The 17,206-nt window shown below is 52.9% G+C and overlaps 4 protein-coding genes across 4 annotated transcripts; 2 read left to right on the top strand and 2 right to left on the bottom strand.

Moving 5' to 3' along the window:
* Positions 1-1,197: 1,197 nt before the first annotated feature.
* Positions 1,198-2,073, bottom strand: GUITHDRAFT_60718 (hypothetical protein; the record flags this gene model as incomplete). Its single annotated transcript, XM_005827999.1, has 1 exon — positions 1,198-2,073. A coding segment is annotated over one exon (876 nt), but the record flags the coding sequence as incomplete, so codon positions are not given.
* Positions 2,074-5,605: 3,532 nt separating this feature from the next.
* Positions 5,606-6,404, top strand: GUITHDRAFT_74934 (hypothetical protein; the record flags this gene model as incomplete). Its single annotated transcript, XM_005827998.1, has 5 exons — positions 5,606-5,689; positions 5,742-5,825; positions 5,872-5,974; positions 6,020-6,087; positions 6,165-6,404. Coding segments are annotated over 5 exons (579 nt in total), but the record flags the coding sequence as incomplete, so codon positions are not given.
* Positions 6,405-6,718: 314 nt separating this feature from the next.
* Positions 6,719-7,841, bottom strand: GUITHDRAFT_112807 (hypothetical protein; the record flags this gene model as incomplete). The annotated part of the gene is made up of 8 exons (XM_005827997.1): positions 6,719-6,864; positions 6,940-6,994; positions 7,043-7,111; positions 7,163-7,227; positions 7,282-7,394; positions 7,456-7,547; positions 7,619-7,745; positions 7,804-7,841. 8 exons carry the CDS (start codon positions 7,839-7,841, stop codon positions 6,719-6,721), a joined length of 705 nt encoding a protein of 234 aa, XP_005828054.1.
* A 2,433-nt stretch (positions 7,842-10,274) lies between these two features.
* On the top strand, positions 10,275-10,756 carry GUITHDRAFT_142237 (hypothetical protein; the record flags this gene model as incomplete). The annotated part of the gene is made up of 2 exons (XM_005827996.1): positions 10,275-10,348; positions 10,480-10,756. 2 exons carry the CDS (start codon positions 10,275-10,277, stop codon positions 10,754-10,756), a joined length of 351 nt encoding a protein of 116 aa, XP_005828053.1.
* Positions 10,757-17,206: the final 6,450 nt, after the last annotated feature.

Below are 17,206 nucleotides of genomic sequence, written 5' to 3'. Positions count from 1 at the left end.
CCCCCAGCTCAGAACCCTGGACTCCTCCCGCGGGTCCCTGGAGCTCCTGACCCCTCCCCGTCTCTGCCTCCCACACCCATCCCTGACCGCCTGACCCCGATATGCCCGCCAGCCTCCTCCCGTCCGGCCCCCAGCTCAGATCCTCCACTCCTGCCGCGGGGTCCCTGGAGCTTCTGACCCCTCCCCGCTTCTGTGTGCCAGATTGTTACTTTTGCAATTCCCTCAGAAGTTACTGCGACTTTGTTTGTGTTTGAATGCCATGCGTTGATAGAGTTGCTTTCATATTTTGGTAGGTTCTGAAGATTTCCGTATGATTTGCAGAGATTGTATGTTCTGATGAGTATATCCCCTTGCAGTACCAGAAGGTGTTCTTCTTGAAGCAGATGGACCAGACGCTTTCTATGTTTCAAACCTTTTTGTTGAAGCATTATGAGTATTTCTCCAGTCTCCACGTCCCACACTCGAGCAACGTCTGTTTCATACTCACAAAGCAACATCGAGCTATCTGCCCCCCAGCTCATGTTTTTCATGTCTCCCTCGAGACCCTCCAGCTCTCGAGTGCACAGCCCTGTCTCTACCTCCCACACGCGCACCTTCGTGTCTGACCGTGACCAAGTTGCGAATCTCCTCCCGTCTGGCCCCCAGCTCATGCTGCCGACATTTATTGCAAGCTCTCGAGAACATGTCTTGCCTTCAACGTCCCACATCCGAACGATCTTCTCTGAGCCCCAAGCCAAGGCAACAGACCGGCTGCCGTGAAGACCAAGACAAAGAGTATTTGTATCCTCAATCGTAAGCTCATGTATCACCTTACATGTAGAGACATCGAAAATTGACAAATGAGCGCAACGCACCTTGAAACAACAGCACACCTTCACAGGATCCTCCGAGAAACACATAGCAACACAAGCATCTGTACGAATTTGCTGACCCCTCCCCGTCTCTGCCTCCCACACCCATCCCTGACCGCCTGACCCCGATATGCCCGCCAGCCTCCTCCCGTCCGGCCCCCAGCTCAGATCCCTCACTCCTCCCGCGGGTCCCTGCAGCTTCTGACCCCTCCCCGTCTCTGCCTCCCACACCCATCCCTGACCGCCTGACTCCGATATGGCCGCCAGCCTCCTCCCGTCCGGCCCCCAGCTCAGATACCTCACTCCTCCCGCGGGTCCCTGGAGCTTCTGACCCCTCCCCGTCTCTGCCTCCCACACCCATCCCTGACCGCCTGACCCCGATATGCCCGCCAGCCTCCTCCCGTCCGGCCCCCAGCTCAGATCCCTCACTCCTCCCGCGGGTCCCTGCAGCTCCTGACCCCTCCCCGTCTCTGCCTCCCACACCCATCCCTGACCGCCTGACCCCGATATGCCCGCCAGCCTCCTCCCGTCCGGCCCCCAGCTCAGACCCTGGACTCCTGCCGCGGGTCCCTGGAGCTCCTGACCCCTCCCCGTCTCTGCCTCCCACACCCATCCCTGACCGCCTGACTCCGATATGCCCGCCAGCCTCCTCCCGTCCGGCCCCCAGCTCAGACCCTGGACTCCTGCCGCGGGTCCCTGGAGCTCCTGACCCCTCCCCGTCTCTGCCTCCCACACCCATCCCTGACCGCCTGACCTCAATCTGCCCGCCAGCCTCCTCCCGTCCGGCCCCCAGCTCATATATCTCACTCCTCCCGCGGGTCCCTGCAGCTCCTGACCCCTCCCCGTCTCTGCCTCCCACACCCATCCCTGACCGCCTGACTCCGATATGCCCGCCAGCCTCCTCCCGTCCGGCCCCCAGCTCAGACCCTGGACTCCTGCCGCGGGTCCCTGGAGCTCCTGACCCCTCCCCGTCTCTGCCTCCCACACCCATCCCTGACCGCCTGACCTCAATCTGCCCGCCAGCCTCCTCCCGTCCGGCCCCCAGCTCAGACCCTGGACTCCTGCCGCGGGTCCCTGGAGCTTCTGACCCCTCCCCGTCTCTGCCTCCCACACCCATCCCTGACCGCCTGACCCCGATATGCCCGCCAGCCTCCTCCCGTCCCGCCCCCAGCTCAGATCCCTCACTCCTCCCGCGGGTCCCTGCAGCTCCTGACCCCTCCCCGTCTCTGCCTCCCACACCCATGCCTGACGGCCTGACTCCGATATGCCCGCCAGCCTCCTCCCGTCCGGCCCCCAGCTGATATTGTGCAATGCACATATTCCTCCTGGGGTTGGCCGGAGCTCCTGGCCTCTGTGCATCTGCTTGTCGTCAACGTTTGCCTTACGCCATGTCGTGAGAATGTTCTCATCCATGTGTCTCATGAGCCTTGTTGATGCTGTGGCTGCCAAGCCAACGTTGATGTCGGTACCTTGATTCAGTCTTGTGTCTATCGTTTGTATGTAGTATCTTTCGAAGTATGCTGTCACAGCAATCCTTCCATCGCCCATCCAGCTGATCTTGTCTATGATCCCCTTCCCGTCATGCTCTAGACAACACGTTCCTGTCTCAATGTCCCACACTTTTATCCTTCCATCCCGAGATCCCACCGCCAGCTGCTTCCCGTCAGCTCTCCAGCTCATCGCTGTTGTTCGCGATCCAACAAGCTCAAGCTCACACATTCCCGACTCCACCTCCCACACCCGTATGATCCCATCCTTCGATGCTGTCGCTAGAGTCTTCCCTCCGGGCCCGAACGCCCCGCAAGTCACATCCTCGCACTCGATCCTCACGCTCGCATTCACCCCGAAGTCAGCTCCCTCCAGTCTCGCTCCCTCCAGCCGCGTCTCCACAAAGTATCCGTGGCTCGCGTCCACGCCGGACAGGTCAGCCCGCCTCAAGTCCGTCCGATGGAAGATGCCGTTCCTCAAGATCGCCCCTGCCAGTCGCACCCCCGACAAGTCTAGACCCGAGAAGCTCACGCTCGCGGCCACCAGGATCGTAGCCGCGTTGGCTGACGCCCTCCCCGTCGCCTCGCTCTCGTCCTCCCGCGAGGCTCTGATGACGTCAAACAGCCTCTCCTGGTACTCGCGCTCGCTCCTCACGACCATGGCGTGCTCCTGGATCGTCTCGATCTCGCCTCGGAGCTCTCGCGCAGACAGACTCTCAGGTACTCGCACACCCTCCCTCAGCTCGTCCAAGGTTGCTTCCGCGAGGAAGAAACTCCGGTACAGGTCGTGTATGAAGCTCACCTCCACACCCCGCTCGTTCACCTTGACCCGGGTCAGGCTGCCTCGCAGCAGCCAGTACCCCAGCTCTTGCTTCACGTCCCCGCCTGACATCCGCAAGCAGAAAGGCTCGCCAGACAGGAAGCCGTCTACTCCGACCTTGTAGACGATACGGGTCCTGCAGTCCTTGTCCTTGTGCATGTGGAGACATAGCTTCTTGGCAGCTTCTGAGTACCAGCGCATGTACGTCTCTTCTCCGGCTTCCTTCCTCCTTGCCTGCTTGAAAAGCTTTTTCTTCTGCTTGAGCTTCTCCCACTCTCTCCGATACCATGTCTCCGCGTACTCCTTGTACATGCTGTGACGCGTGATGGTCAGCCTCGACCCATCCTCCCTTGTGTGTAGTCGGGGAAGCGAGTACAGCAGCACCTTCAACGAGAAGGGAGTGTTCACAACCTCTCGGAGCTCAAGCACCGCCCCCATCGCCTCCTCGTACTTGTCTCTGCTCCATCCCTCGACCTCGACGACTTGCTTCTGGATGTGATGGTCGATGTACCGGCCGACTCGATCCTTGTCGCTCAGACTCAACGGACGTATCCAAGCTACCTCCACCGCGTTGCTTCTTTCGACTCCCGGGGGCCAGAGCAGCGGGTTCGACACCCTCTCCGTCAGCAGGTAGCCGCTCCGACAAGTGAGGACTGCCTTGACCTGGGAGCCCACGAGCTCCTTGAAGACCTTGTCAACCACGTTCACCTTCTCCCCCATCTCATCGTACGAGTCCAGCACCACAAAGAAGGAGTTGCGCCTGATGAAGTCTCGCCATTCCTCTTCGCTCCTGAAAGAAACTCCTGCCGCCTGCTTCATGTACTCCCTGACACTCGTGCAGCTTGGCAGATGCAGGTACACTGGATATAGCTTCCCTACCTCCCAAGCTTCTCCCTGCTCGATGGTCCATTTCTTCGCCAGCGTCGACTTGCCTGCGCCCGCTTGACCGAGCAGCACGAGCACTCGCTTCTGCTTGCTCTGCAGGAAGCGGTCAAGAAGCGCTGCCGAGGGCTCCCCTGCTGTCGCTCGGATCTCGGGGTCTATGCTCGCGCAGCAGGTCTCGATGTAGCAGCCCATGGCGTCATCCACTCCCTCCTCGTCGCCGAGCAAGCTCTTCATCACCTCCCGGAGCCTCCGGGGCAGATTGCAGTATCTTTTCCATCCATCATGCTTGTCTTCCGGGATCTTGCCTGTAGCTAGATCTACCTTGCTCGCAAAGCCGTACCGATGGCTGTAGCACCAGCCGTTGATGACCATGTTCGCCTTGGGGGGCAAGCAAGGCAGGTACAGAGAGGTCACATGATGCAGCGATACCTTCGCCTTATCTGCCAGCTTTGTGATGCTATCAAAGTCTTCTAGGTAGAAGTCAACCGTCTGCCCTCCTGCTGGTTGCAGCTCTCCGTCTTCAGTGCCGTGCGTCCCCGTGTTGACGTGCACGGACTGATCTAGTCCGGTCATGGCCTCAAGAATCTCCTTCACGTCGTCTGCCTGCACTTGCTCGTCGGTCTCCCAGAGGAGCTGACCGGAAGCAAGGCTCGACACAAAGAACCTCTTCTCTTTAGATGCCTCCAGCACGTATCGACCTTGAGCTGTCTGGACGAGCCCGAGCTCCTTCGCTTGGGTCGGTAGGGTATACCTGGGCCCAGGTACCAAGTCATCGGGAGAAGTGAGGCTCCCTCGCATGCCGCTTGCTCCGCTTCCTCTTGACCTCGCTTGCTTCTGATCTCTGCATGGAGACAAGCTCGACGAGTCTCCTGACTCGCCGCGGCTCCTCTTCGTCATGGCAGCCGATCAAGTCATTTACCTGTAGTACCACGGGTCGTTTACGTTGGAGAATGACCCGTGGTCCATTGAACGCTCTAGTCTCGTCCACGGCGGGCCCGGCGTACCCCGGGCCCCGGAGCCTTCGGCGTTGAGTAGGCAAGCTTGGTATGGGTACACGTGGAGGCCGCCATGGATGAAGGGTAAGTGCGATGGAGGAGGAGGAGACGCGGATGTGGGCGATGCAGAGGATGAAGACGATCGGAATGGTGATTGTGAAGAGAAGCAGAAACAAGATGTGAGAGTCCAGCATGCTGGATGCTCCATGTTGGATGCCGGGCTAGGAGCAGGAGCAGGAGCAGGAGCAGGAGCCGGTACTCGAAGGGGTGTAGCAGTGGGGGCAGGCGTAGGACGAGGAGGAAGGCGAGAGCGAACGCATGGAGATAGGTGACAAGGATCAGGAGCAGCTTGAATAGAAAACAGGCGAAATTCATTGAGACATGTTAGAGTCAGGAGCAACCACAAACAGGAGCGAGAATTAACTTGAACTTGGCAATCTTGCTTTCTACGAGCAGTCTGTTATTCAGACATCTGATTCAATCGAATCACCTTCCATGAATTTAGTCTACACTCACAGAGATCTTCTTGTCGAGGATGTGGACTAAGCTTGTACTTGTTACAACAGCACAAAGAAAACTCTCTCCTCGCTCCCGCTCCTCACTGTGAACGCGGGGCCACGAGATGGAGACAAGTGGAAAGATCGTCTGAAGGTCTGCCGCTGGCATGCAAATTGAACGAACTTGGAGCTGATATGGCGATCAGGAGGAGTACACTGCCCTGATCAAGTACATTCAGATCGGCAAGGAGAATGATTCTGACTGGTTTCAGATCGAATCCAACAAAGAGGTCATGCAGACCTCCTTTGGGATGTTCTGACTTGTTGCAACTACAGGGAACAGTGTGGACAGGAAAGGTGTGGTACATCTACGAGATGAAGAAGTATGAGTTCGACCTCAAGTTCGATATCCCTGTCTCGTACCCGGCAACTGCTCCTGGTGGGCCCATGACACACACTCGCCCTTGTTGATCATTGCATGCAGAGCTGATGTTGCCAGAGCTTGACGGCAAAACAGCAAAAATGTATCGCGGAGGCAAAATCTGCTTGACAGTGAGTTTATTCTTAAGTTCCTCATTTTCCATCCTATCAACGATTTCCATCCACTGTAATTTTGATCGCTTTTGCAGGTTCACTTCAACCCCCTCTGGCAAAGAAACGTTCCCAAGTTCGGCATTGCGCACGCGATGGCGTTGGGCATGGGCCCATGGCTTGCAGCAGAAATTCCTGACCTGGTTCAAGCTTCTTTCCTCAGTCCAATGGAACTGAACGATCTCCTTACAGGTATCCAGGGGGCTGATCCAACCTGCAGCCGACAAGAAGTAGAAGGATGGCAGGGCGAGTCTGTCGATGTGCTTGTAAGCTTTTGAAATATCTAACCAATGAAGTGTAATCATCCCCCGCGCAAAACTTGGTCTTCAGTGTCAGACGGTAACTGTGTTGCAGCTTGTTTGAAGTGAGTTGTCTAACGCAGCTCCTTGTTTTCCTTATTCTGATTCTCATTTTTCTTCTCCTTCACACTGCGTATTATGAGATCACGTTGAAGCTCCGTGTGGCCATCTTGTACCTGCACTTCTTTGTCAAGGAAAAAAATCATCACGCGTTCCACCTACATCCCCACAATTCAACCAGTCAATCCAGCTTCGTATCACATCCCTTCGTTCCTGAAGAATCTTTGAATAGTTCAGTTTCGTTGCATTGCAGGAGCCTCGGACTTCACCTGCTCCACCACATGCCTGGGCTCTACCAACATTAGAGATTCCCCGTCAGGAACTGCCATCGATGGCTTCCGCGCAAGTGTGTTCAAAAACATCTCAGAAACGTAGCGATCTGTGACACTGGTGTGTCAAACTACGCCGAGTGACTTGTTGAGGGCGCGAGGGAGGGCATTCATGGTGATTATACCGCTGTTCGTTTCGAACATCTGTTTGTATTCCTCATCCCAAACCTTCCCCAGCCACTGAAGGATAGTGTCAAATACAACCAGTCACGATGGATTCTTACTGACCTTGAGATTGCTTTCGGAATTTCCATCCCCTTTTCTGCCCAATAACTTCTTCACAGCAATATACGTGCTCTGAATCTTCAGTCAGCAGGGTCGGGTTGCGTGCTGATTTTGAGAGCACACCAGCCTCTTTAGAACATCAAAATTTCGGCCTCGCAACGGAGAAGACTCATAATCTCCCCTGGTCCCTGGAGTCAAAACGTCTTTCAGTCTCTTGAAGGCATTTGAAGTTCGCTCCCTACCAATCAGCACAAGATCAGTCATGTCCCCATCTTCATGTCCCGTCTCAGATGTCTTCTTTCTGCTTGTGATATTCTCTGCCCTCTGAAGTTCCTCTTCCTCGTGAACCTGGATCCTGACAGCAACATGCATGAGAGAGATTGGACCGATCATCGTCTAGTTATCTCATGTCTTACCAGAACAAATGATCCTCATGCTGGACGATAGCTAGGTCATTCACCCATTCCGAAAGCAATTGCTCTCTTATCTCCATCAGCCCCTTGCAAATCTGATTTGCAATACAGACATCAACGACAGAGTCAATGTCAATGGCATCACAAAGAAGTCAACCGCACACACCTTTTGTGGATGGATAGTTTCTGTGTACGTATTGAAGCGCGGTGTGTCTTTCAGGTATGGATTGTCTTTCGAGCCTCCCCCGTAACGATTTCCCCATCTCATTTGCACTTCAATCTCTTCAGGGGGACTGTGTTTGATCAATTATCGATCAGTATCATCGCATCTTGCCAGAAATCTGCATTCACCTGTGCAGCATTTTTTCAAGATACACTTCAGCCTTCATCTGTTTGATTCAAGGCGTATGTCAAGTTCACTTTACAACTGCTCCACACAGTACGCACATGCAACCCTCCAAAGGAATGGAAACTCGAAAGTCCTTTGTGTCCTCCGAAACCTTCAATTGCAGGTTTCACGTGGGGTCGGGTTGAATGCAAACAATGTACCCTCAAGCCACTGGCGTTTGAAATCGTCCTTGAATTCTTGGAAGTAGTATATCTGAGTCTTGTAGAAGAAGGTTACCAATATCAGACCGGATGCTCGTAGCAGACCTGGACTGCTCGCTGGCACAGTAAATCATTCAGCGATCGAATCGCAGGATCGTCAAGATGACCAGACAACATCCTACAGCAGGGAGTTATCAAGCGAGCAGAGAATTGCGATGAACCTTAGGAACGCAGCACTTGTGGGTCTTCTGGATGCATCAACACGTAATCTCGCGGGAAGACCTCTGAAATATGTTTCAACGTGGAGTTTGGATGGCCTGCAGCAATGCACAACCACTTACCTCTTTCCAAATGTCGCAAAGGATCCGATGAACGCCGACGACCATGCTAATTGGAGAAGGCAAAGTGCTACTCGCAGTAATAATGCAAAGTTTCTCCGCATTTGGCCAAGTCGATTGGATCTTCTAAAATCACACTCACTTTCCCGAAATAACTCCTCCCTGCGTCGGGCAGTCCGGGATGCAATTAGGTTGTTACCCTCCTTCTCATTTGCCTACTACTCTACAATATCTACATCCTTATCACATCAGAGAAATAGCTCCTTCATATCCTGCAAAACACTCAACAGATGTCTCCGCTCCATTCTGCTTTTCTGTCCACTGATTCACCACCACCACGTTACAGATTTCTCTCCTTGCCATGCTACCCGGCTCTGTGATCACGTGCCTGTCTATATCTCTGCGTAGTGCTACCTATTTCTATCAGGCCATTGCGCACTCCCTCCCTCTGTCTTCCTGCGCTCTAACACCATCTCACGAAGAATCAGCGTGTTAATTCAAATTCTGAAACCAACAGCTGATCCTGGAAAAGGCGAATAAAACATCCTGTCAAGTGCTGATATCTTGCCAACATCAGTCTGTTCTCAACTATCTGATTCGTGTCTCCTCAATTCAGCCGTTCACTGTTTCCTCCTCCACGTTTCCCTTCCATTTCCTGCCATTGCGCCCAAATCCCAATTGCACCCCACCCCTTTTGGTATTCCATTACCCCACCCTCATCATCCCCAATTTGCAATATACCCACCCTGTATTCACATAAGAATATTTGGAAGTACCCTACTTTTTATCATATGTACCCCTTTGGACACTGAGTATTCAGTTCAATGGAAAGGTACAAAAGTACCCCTACCCAGTCAAAAATTCATCCACCCCGAAAAATGCACCCCTACCCTAAATACTTCTATCGTTCGCTGTAAAACTGGTTTATTGGCTACGATGGGGGGGTCGGGTACGACAGAAACATGACCACGACAAGTACCCAAGCAGGTTCCTGCTGTCGGGGGGGTAGAGGTTCTGAATATCTGAGGGAGTCGGTAGGGTGGGTGGTGCAGTTGCAGGAGACATTTTAAAAATGACATTTAAAATCAAGAGATTTTCCGTTACGAAAGCGGACGCAACGTCGCAACGGCCCGTTGCGCCCAGACTGAGGCAATGCTGCAGGCAATTGGCGAAAAGGAAAAAGAAAGATCGAGGGGAGGCGAGGAGGCAGAAGATGGTTGAGAAGATAGTTGGGAAGATATTTAATGATCAGACGACCATGCTCTCGTCTCTGGGCCATCGCTCCATTTACCATGGCTCTCATGACAGCGCATGCATTTTCCGACGACTCCACAAGGCAACCTAAAGTTCAGCTTGACCGAGGAAGAGGTATCGGCCTCGCGTCAATGAAGAGCTCGGCAGGGAGATGTGATGAGACCGCTAGGAAAAGAACGGCGTCTCTTGAATCCTCTCACATGGATCAGGGGGTTGACAAGAAGAGGATGAAGAAAGATGCTGCTTCAAAGGAAGCGACTGAGGAACTGCAAATCCCTTGGGATGTCGGCAGCATCTCCACCCCGTCCCCTCCATCATCATCAACAGGTTCTGAAGGAGAGGAAGCAGAGACTACAGAATCTGAGCTGCGTCATCGATTCCATGAGGAAGAAACCATGGAGAACTTCTTGCGCGAGGCACGCGAAAGGCTCGGGACGACGAGGAGTAGACGTGCGGAGAGTGACGCGAAGGATGGGAGGCGAGAAGGAGGGGGAACAGGAGACGATAGCAGACGAGAGAGCAAACGAGAAGGAGGGGCAACAGGAGATGAGAAGGAAAACACTGATCTCGTCCAACAGACTAAACGAGAAGGAGGGGCAACAGGAGATGAGAAGGAGAACACTGATCTCGTCCAACAGACTAATGAAGCACCCGCTCCAAATAGGGGTTCGAGGAGCAGCCATGGCTCTCAGAGTGAGAGCGATTCTTCTGCCCGCTCCAGCGATCGCAGGTCTTCAGGCAGCCCGAGAGGAGAGGTACGGAAGAAGTTGTTGGCTCCTACTACTTTCAACGACAAGTTCGTCGATGTCCGCCCTTACGTCTGCAAGTCATTCGCAACGACTGGCAGTTGCGCTCGGGGCAACACTTGCATCTTTGCGCATGACAGGTCGAGGTTCTTTGAGCATGAGGTGGAGAAGGCGAGAAACAGAGACGAGAAGAGGAGGAGAGAGAGGGAGAAAATCGATGACGAGCTCTTCGACGAGTGTCCAGTCTGTAAGAAAGACTTCGTAGAGCCAGTGATGACAGGATGCGGTCATCAGTTCTGCCTTGAGTGCATTTCCTCCGATTTCGATCAATGTCCAGTGTGCGGTGTTGAGATCCGGGGAGACTTCACGCCGGTGGAGGACGGGGCGCACCAAGAGGATGTGAGAGAGACGGTATGAATTTGTTTATCAAAGTACCTCTATCCAACATCTAAATACTTGTTCAACAGGATGTACAAAGAGAGAAGATCAGGGAATTTCATGAAGAGATCCTCGACGAATATGCAGAGAATTGACTCTCGGGACACGATAAGGAAGCAAACGGATCAAAACGTCCACACGACCGGCTTCCCGATGTTGGACTTGTTGGAGGCTAACGCATACACCAGCCTTCCTGCGGCGAAGGCGCTTCCGATGATAAGTTTGGAATCCTTGGTGGATCCCTTGGCCTCCTGCACGCATTGAACCTGTTCGACGTCACTGACGTTCCAGAGCCTCAGGCTGTTGTCGAGACAGATGGAGCTGATGAAGTTGCCGCAGCAGGAGAAGGAGCAGCCCAGCAGCGCCTCTGAATGCCTCAGTTTCAGCAGCATGACCGCCGACTGCACGTCCCACATGATCAAGGAGCCGTCCCAGCTCCCCGAGCAGACCTTGACGCCGCCTTCACTCCTCTGCGTGGCTGGTGAAAACGCGCAGCAGACAACGGCGTCCTCGTGCCCCCGTAGCCTGCAAGTGGTTGGAAGTGCCAGAGGATCTGACAGATCTGCTTGACGGATTCCCGTCAGGTCCCACACACGGAGGGTCTTGTCTTCTGATGCGGTGCAGAGGAGGTTCGAATCATCTGAGATCGCTACAGACAAGACTGATTTCCGATGACCAGCGGCAAATCCTACCTTGCTGACTGCCAGGCTGTCAGTGAGCCTCCACAAGTTCACCAGCTTGTCTGCTCCACAGGTGGCCAGCACTGCGCCGTCAGGCGAGAAGCAGCAGTTGTAGACTTGGTCGTCATGAGCCTCAATACACTCAACTTCCATCGGACTCTCCGCTTTCAGGTCGTAAAGCCTCACCTTGTGCTCCCTGGAGGTCGTGCAGAGAACTTTGTTGGAGGAGATCTCGCAGGAGTTGATGCTGTCCCCTCGCACCTCGAATGTGTCCTTCCTCTCTAGCGCCCCGTCTGACGTTTGCTGCCATACTGAGACCTTCACATCTGCTACCACAGCCGCAAACAGCTCAAATCCTCTCGAGAACGAGGCAAAAGTGCACGAGTTGCGCAGGAGCTCGTCCTGATGTGACGGTACGCCCTCCGCCTCTGCCGGCACCACCAGCACTCTCGTCTCCCACAGGGCCACGAAAGCATCAGATGTGGCGAGAGAGACGAGCTTCCTCCCATCGGGAGCGAAGGAAAGCCCCTGCACTTGACTGCGATGGACTTGAGACGCCTGCAGCGGCATCGCGTCCTCGTGGACGCAAGGGAAGTGAAACAGCAGGATGTTCCCTTCCTTGTTCCCCGACGCGATCATTCTACGATCGAAAGATCGGGTAGAGCATGTCAACGGCGAGTTAGCCCAGCCCAGAGCCGATGGCAGCAGACCCTTCACGTGCCATCCCAGCGACTGAGTCCAAGTCCTCCACGGCTCGTCCCGCACGGAGGCAGGCTCAATCTCTCGTACTACGTGAGCGTCTCCGGCCTGTGTCACCTCCCACCGTCGGAGGGCTCGAGCAGCAGCAGACGAGCTCTGAGCATAGAGAGGAAACTCTTCGCTCTCCGACCAGTCGATGGCACTGATCGCTCCTCCATGCTCCTCGCACGACTGCACATGCTCGTACCCGTTGTTCACATCGTAGAAGTCCAAGATGCCGTCGCCGGCTCCGACTGCTAGAAATCTGCCGCAAGGGGAGTAGGCCAGGACAGTGATCTCAGTGTTCTTGCGCAGGACAGAGTGCATGCGACATCTCGCTATGCCATAGGAAGGAGCGAGCCCGTCAACAAGATCAAAGGTAGCAGCCTCGCGGATTTGAAACTCCCCAGTCCGACAACCGATCGCGATCCGGTCAGACGATCTTTTTGACATGGCCAGAGACTTGAATGACCTCGAAGGAGCAAACGCTATGGCAGTGATGGCTTCTTTCATGCTGAAGCGGGAGATGTTCATCTTTTCGTTTGTATTGTTGATCAGGATTGTTCCGTCTTCGAAAGAAAACGCGAACAAGGGCTTCGAAGGGTGAACAGCAACGGCTGTCGACGTGGAGTTGGAACCTCCCACCGCCAGGGCCCTTGAGATTCTAGAATCAGTGTTCATGATGAACAGATCGTTGTAAGAAGTCCCAACAAGCAGGTCTGAACCGTTGAAAGACAAGGACTTGACGCATACAGACCGTTTGTCCGCCTGCCTGTCAGAGCTGCGGTAAGGGTTCAGAAAAGGGTCTGATTCGCTGACGGAGTCGATTCTCAGATCAACGGGCCATGAAGGGGAAAGCTTCCAGCATCTCAAGGGAGAAATGCTGTCCTTGCCTCCACCAAACACCAGATCTCCATGGGTTCGCAATGAGAACACGGGGCCTTTGCAAGCTATAATCTCATAGATGATCGACATGTTCTTCCACAGGTATACCTTCCCGTCTTTTCCCCCGGTCAGGACGAGCTCCTTCTCTCCATCTCTTGGGAAACAAATGCACAGCATGGTCTTGACAGACGCGCGAGATCCGGACTTGCCCGGTATTGCAATCAGCTTCTCGTTCTCAAACTTCCAAAAGACTGTCTGCCTGATCCCCGCCGTAACGAATAGGACAGACTTGGGAGTAATGTTAGGATTGAATCCAACAGCCAGTTGGATGCTGGGTTTTGGCGGGAAAGTTTGAAACAACAAGGCTTTAGACCTGTAATCATGCACGAGGATAGCGTCTTGGTTGCTGGAGCCACCGGCAGAAACGATCCAAGGCTTGTTGGTGGAGAATGACAGGGCAGAGACATAGTCCTGATGCACTCCTCCGAAATTAGCCATGACAAGCATCGAGAACGGGTTCCAGACCAGAAACTCTGCAGATCGACCCATCCCGCCGGTTGCTATCAGAGTGGAGGAGAGATCTACAGCGAGACTCAGAATCTTCTGCGTGTGCTGCAGGAAATGCCTCTGCGAGTTCTTCAGCCTGTCATAGATAACGGCACAGCAGCCAACACTGTAGACAACCTCGTCGTTCCTCAAGAATGCAGCGTTATCCTTGCACGTGCCACATGAGTATCCCATGATATGGTCCAGCACAAGATCGACCTTGGGTGGTTTCCTCAGGCTTTCCTTTTCAACTTCTGGAATTTCATCCCATCCAGTTGGAGGAGGGACCTCTCCTTGGGTGATCGAGCTGGGCATCACTTCAGTGTTGTTGGTTTTCTGCTCATTTTCTTGTGAGTTTCGGACGAGACGATACTCATTGATTATGGTCTCCAGGTCACTGTCATAACCAGAGTCTTCATCTTCAGTCGAGGCTGCTCTATTCTTGGTGAGGTAGATGGAGATTTCGAAGCACTGATGTTCAGGTACTACCCCTCCAACACTGAGCAACCACCGATATTCTTGCTCCATCCATAGCCAACACTGTCTGAAGTCAAACTCGTTGCGTACCACGTACATCCTTCGACTCTCATTCTTTATACGGGAGATCTCAAAAGAGTGGGCTTCTTGGTGGATGTGTTTCAACCTAGGCTCGGATATCTCAAAGATCGAATCACCGTGATTGATCTCAAACTTCTCGTACATGAAAGTTAAAGGGTGCTTGATGTTTGATTTCTCGCCGGATGCTTTGTCATATGGTGCGAGGGTCTCCAGCATCTCGTGCCATGTGGGGTTGCTTGCAAGATTGATAAGGACTGGATCCTTGAAAGAAGTCCTTCCATCCCATCCCAACACATGCAACGCTACTGCATCGAAGGTGAAGAGAAGCACCTTAGCTCGAGGGTTGTTCAGATGGTCTGCAGGCACGAGCCTCAGCTGTTCCGAGGAGATACCGCGGCGTCTAAGATCATCCAAGTCAGTCTCAGTCAGCTGCCAGAAGGCTTCACGGAGCTTCTCCTCCACCTCTTTGGTCTTGCCCTTGGGCTCCTGACCTTGAAGCTTTGCGTCTGAACGCTCATCGACCAGTCTCCACTCAAAGATTGTCAACCGGCTCGTAGTCAGGCAACTTTTGCCCTCATTCCCAAAGGTCAACTGCGAGATTGACTGGCTCGGATGCGCTATCATTGTCGACTTAGCGCCTTTGATGGCTGGAAATCGGAACAATCTCATGACCGAGTCTCTGTACGCCGCCAAGGCCACGTCATGTGAGCCTGGCTTCCCGAGGGTTAATTTGTCTTCGTCAAGATCCACTTTCTGCTGGCAATCAATCTTTATGATTCCGCCCCCATTTTCCACGAGCAAACCCTCAACAAACCACCCAGCAAGGTTGCTCCAAGTAGTCCACCCCTTGTTGGAAAAGTCAAACCTGCGGAGCATCTCAAACATGTTGTTGGAGACTTCAGCGTGGATCTTCCAGAACAGAAGGCCGACTTCTGACAGACAGGCTACGAGGGTGTCACTGTCCTTAGACCAATCGATTGACTGAACGACTTGAGGTCTCATCCCATTGCCATCGCACACGCCCAAGTGCACGTAGCCTCGAGAAACATCGAAGACGTCGATGTTTCCACACGATGATGCAAGCGCCAGGAATTTTGCGTCAGGACTGAACTTGGCAAGCACAAAGTCTTTCCTTGCCTGAGTCTCATCCATAGACCTGACGAGTGTGTTTTTCAACGTCCCATGCTTTGCTTGGAAGGTGAAACAGAAGAAAGCCCCGTTCTCAGCTCCAACCACTATTTCATCCTCTGACGTTGTCTTTGGGCTCCAAGCCACAGAAAATGGTTTTCGATCGAAGCTGAAGAGAGAAGACATCACTCTCGATGAATTATCCCAAATCCTCATGGTGAGGTCGGAAGATACACTCGCTGAAATGTTTCTTGATATATGGCTGGACAAGCACGATATCCGCGAGGAATGAGCTTGAGCTAAGAGGAGGCTATTCTTGAGCAGATGGTCAATAAGAAATAGTTCATTGCAGTTCGTGCCCACCAGGTAATATGGTTTAACTTCTCCCGATTCTTTCACAAACACCCGATCAAATGTTGTAACCGCCAGATTGATGTGTTTCTGCAAGTATTTGCAGAAGCTTGTTGTTCTCGAATTAAGATTCTTGGCCTTTTGTGAAAGTTCAAACATGTCCATGACCTTCTCCTCAGCTTCTAGTTCCATCCCTTTCAACATCCAGAATTTGACGAGGCTGTCACCTCCTCCCGAAATTAAAGATATTCCATCTTCTGTCTGAGACAAAACATACAAAACGAATACGGGACAGGAAAGCTCATTGCTGATTGTATGCACTTGTTTGAAGACTTTTAGCGTCTGAAAGTCTTTGAACAAGTAGATGCTTCCTTGATTTGTTCCACAGAAGATTAGCTGATCAAAAGAGCAGACGCTGCAGAACACTATCGATCTCTCGGCTCCCGTTGAAAACTTTCGATAGGTCAAGGAACGCTTGTTGCTATCGTCAGATATCAGCCTCCAGCAACGGACGTGATTGATGCCAACAGTGATGAAAGATTGCAATCCTCTCAGAGATGTCGAGCAAGCTGCGATTATCCTGTTGTACCCACCAGGATGTGCCGATACGGGAGGACCGCCAGAGTCTTCTGAATTCAGATCAAACAACGCCACGGTATTGAAATCATCACAGCAGATTGAAAACAACATTTCACTCTGTTCAGCGAAGCACAGAATAGCGATTCCGCCTTTGGTAAACCCTTGAAACCTTTTCAACACTTGACGGTCTGTCAGCCTCCAGACTACAATTTGAGGGGAGGAAGCTAATTCTGCAGTTGCAATTAGTAGGCCATCGTGGGACGTTGCCTGACAAAGAATGTTCTTCAGGCCGAGGTCAACCGGTGAGGTCCCCGGCGTACCTAGGCTTTGAAGAATCGAGACTCCTGATGAAAAATAAAGAGCAGAAACATTCTCTCTTGTCGGATCTGATTTTAGACCCCTTCGATTGTAAACAAACTTAGCTCCATTCAGAACCATGGACGAGTTACAGCCGTAGACATGCTCTAAGGTCATTTCAACTCTCGGCTTGCGGACCAATTTTTCCGACGGTTTCCCACGTGTCTGGACTTGTCGTTTGTTAGAATCAAGAGGTGTAAGGTAAGAGACTTCGTCTGTAGCAGCATTGTACATGTTGGACATCACAGCTCCCAAATGCGCATGTATGAGCTCCTTCTTTTGCAGGCATCGCCACGCAAGAATGCAGCAATCTTCGTCACTGAAAGTGAAGAAAAATTCATTGTCTGGTGAGAGTTCTATCTGTTTGGTGGACAAAGCAGAGCACGTGTAGCATTTGAGAAGGAATTCTTCTTCCTTCTCTGGATTGTTGTGCAAAAATATCTCTCCGTCCGCATTCAGCGTGAAGTGTGTCTTTCGATCTGTCGAACGGACAGTACTTTTGAGCGAGTCGAGAAGCTCATGTTTGTAACTGCTGACGCACGAGTTGTCGAACCATTGAATTCTATCGCTCTCTTTGCCAGTCTCATGCCTGTTCAACGAGGGAAGC

This window comes from Guillardia theta, assembly GCF_000315625.1.
Source record: "Guillardia theta CCMP2712 unplaced genomic scaffold GUITHscaffold_62, whole genome shotgun sequence".
Classification (NCBI taxonomy): domain Eukaryota; class Cryptophyceae; order Pyrenomonadales; family Geminigeraceae; genus Guillardia; species Guillardia theta.
Note: the sequence above shows the minus strand (reverse complement) of the source record. Positions and strands in the feature narration are given on the sequence as shown.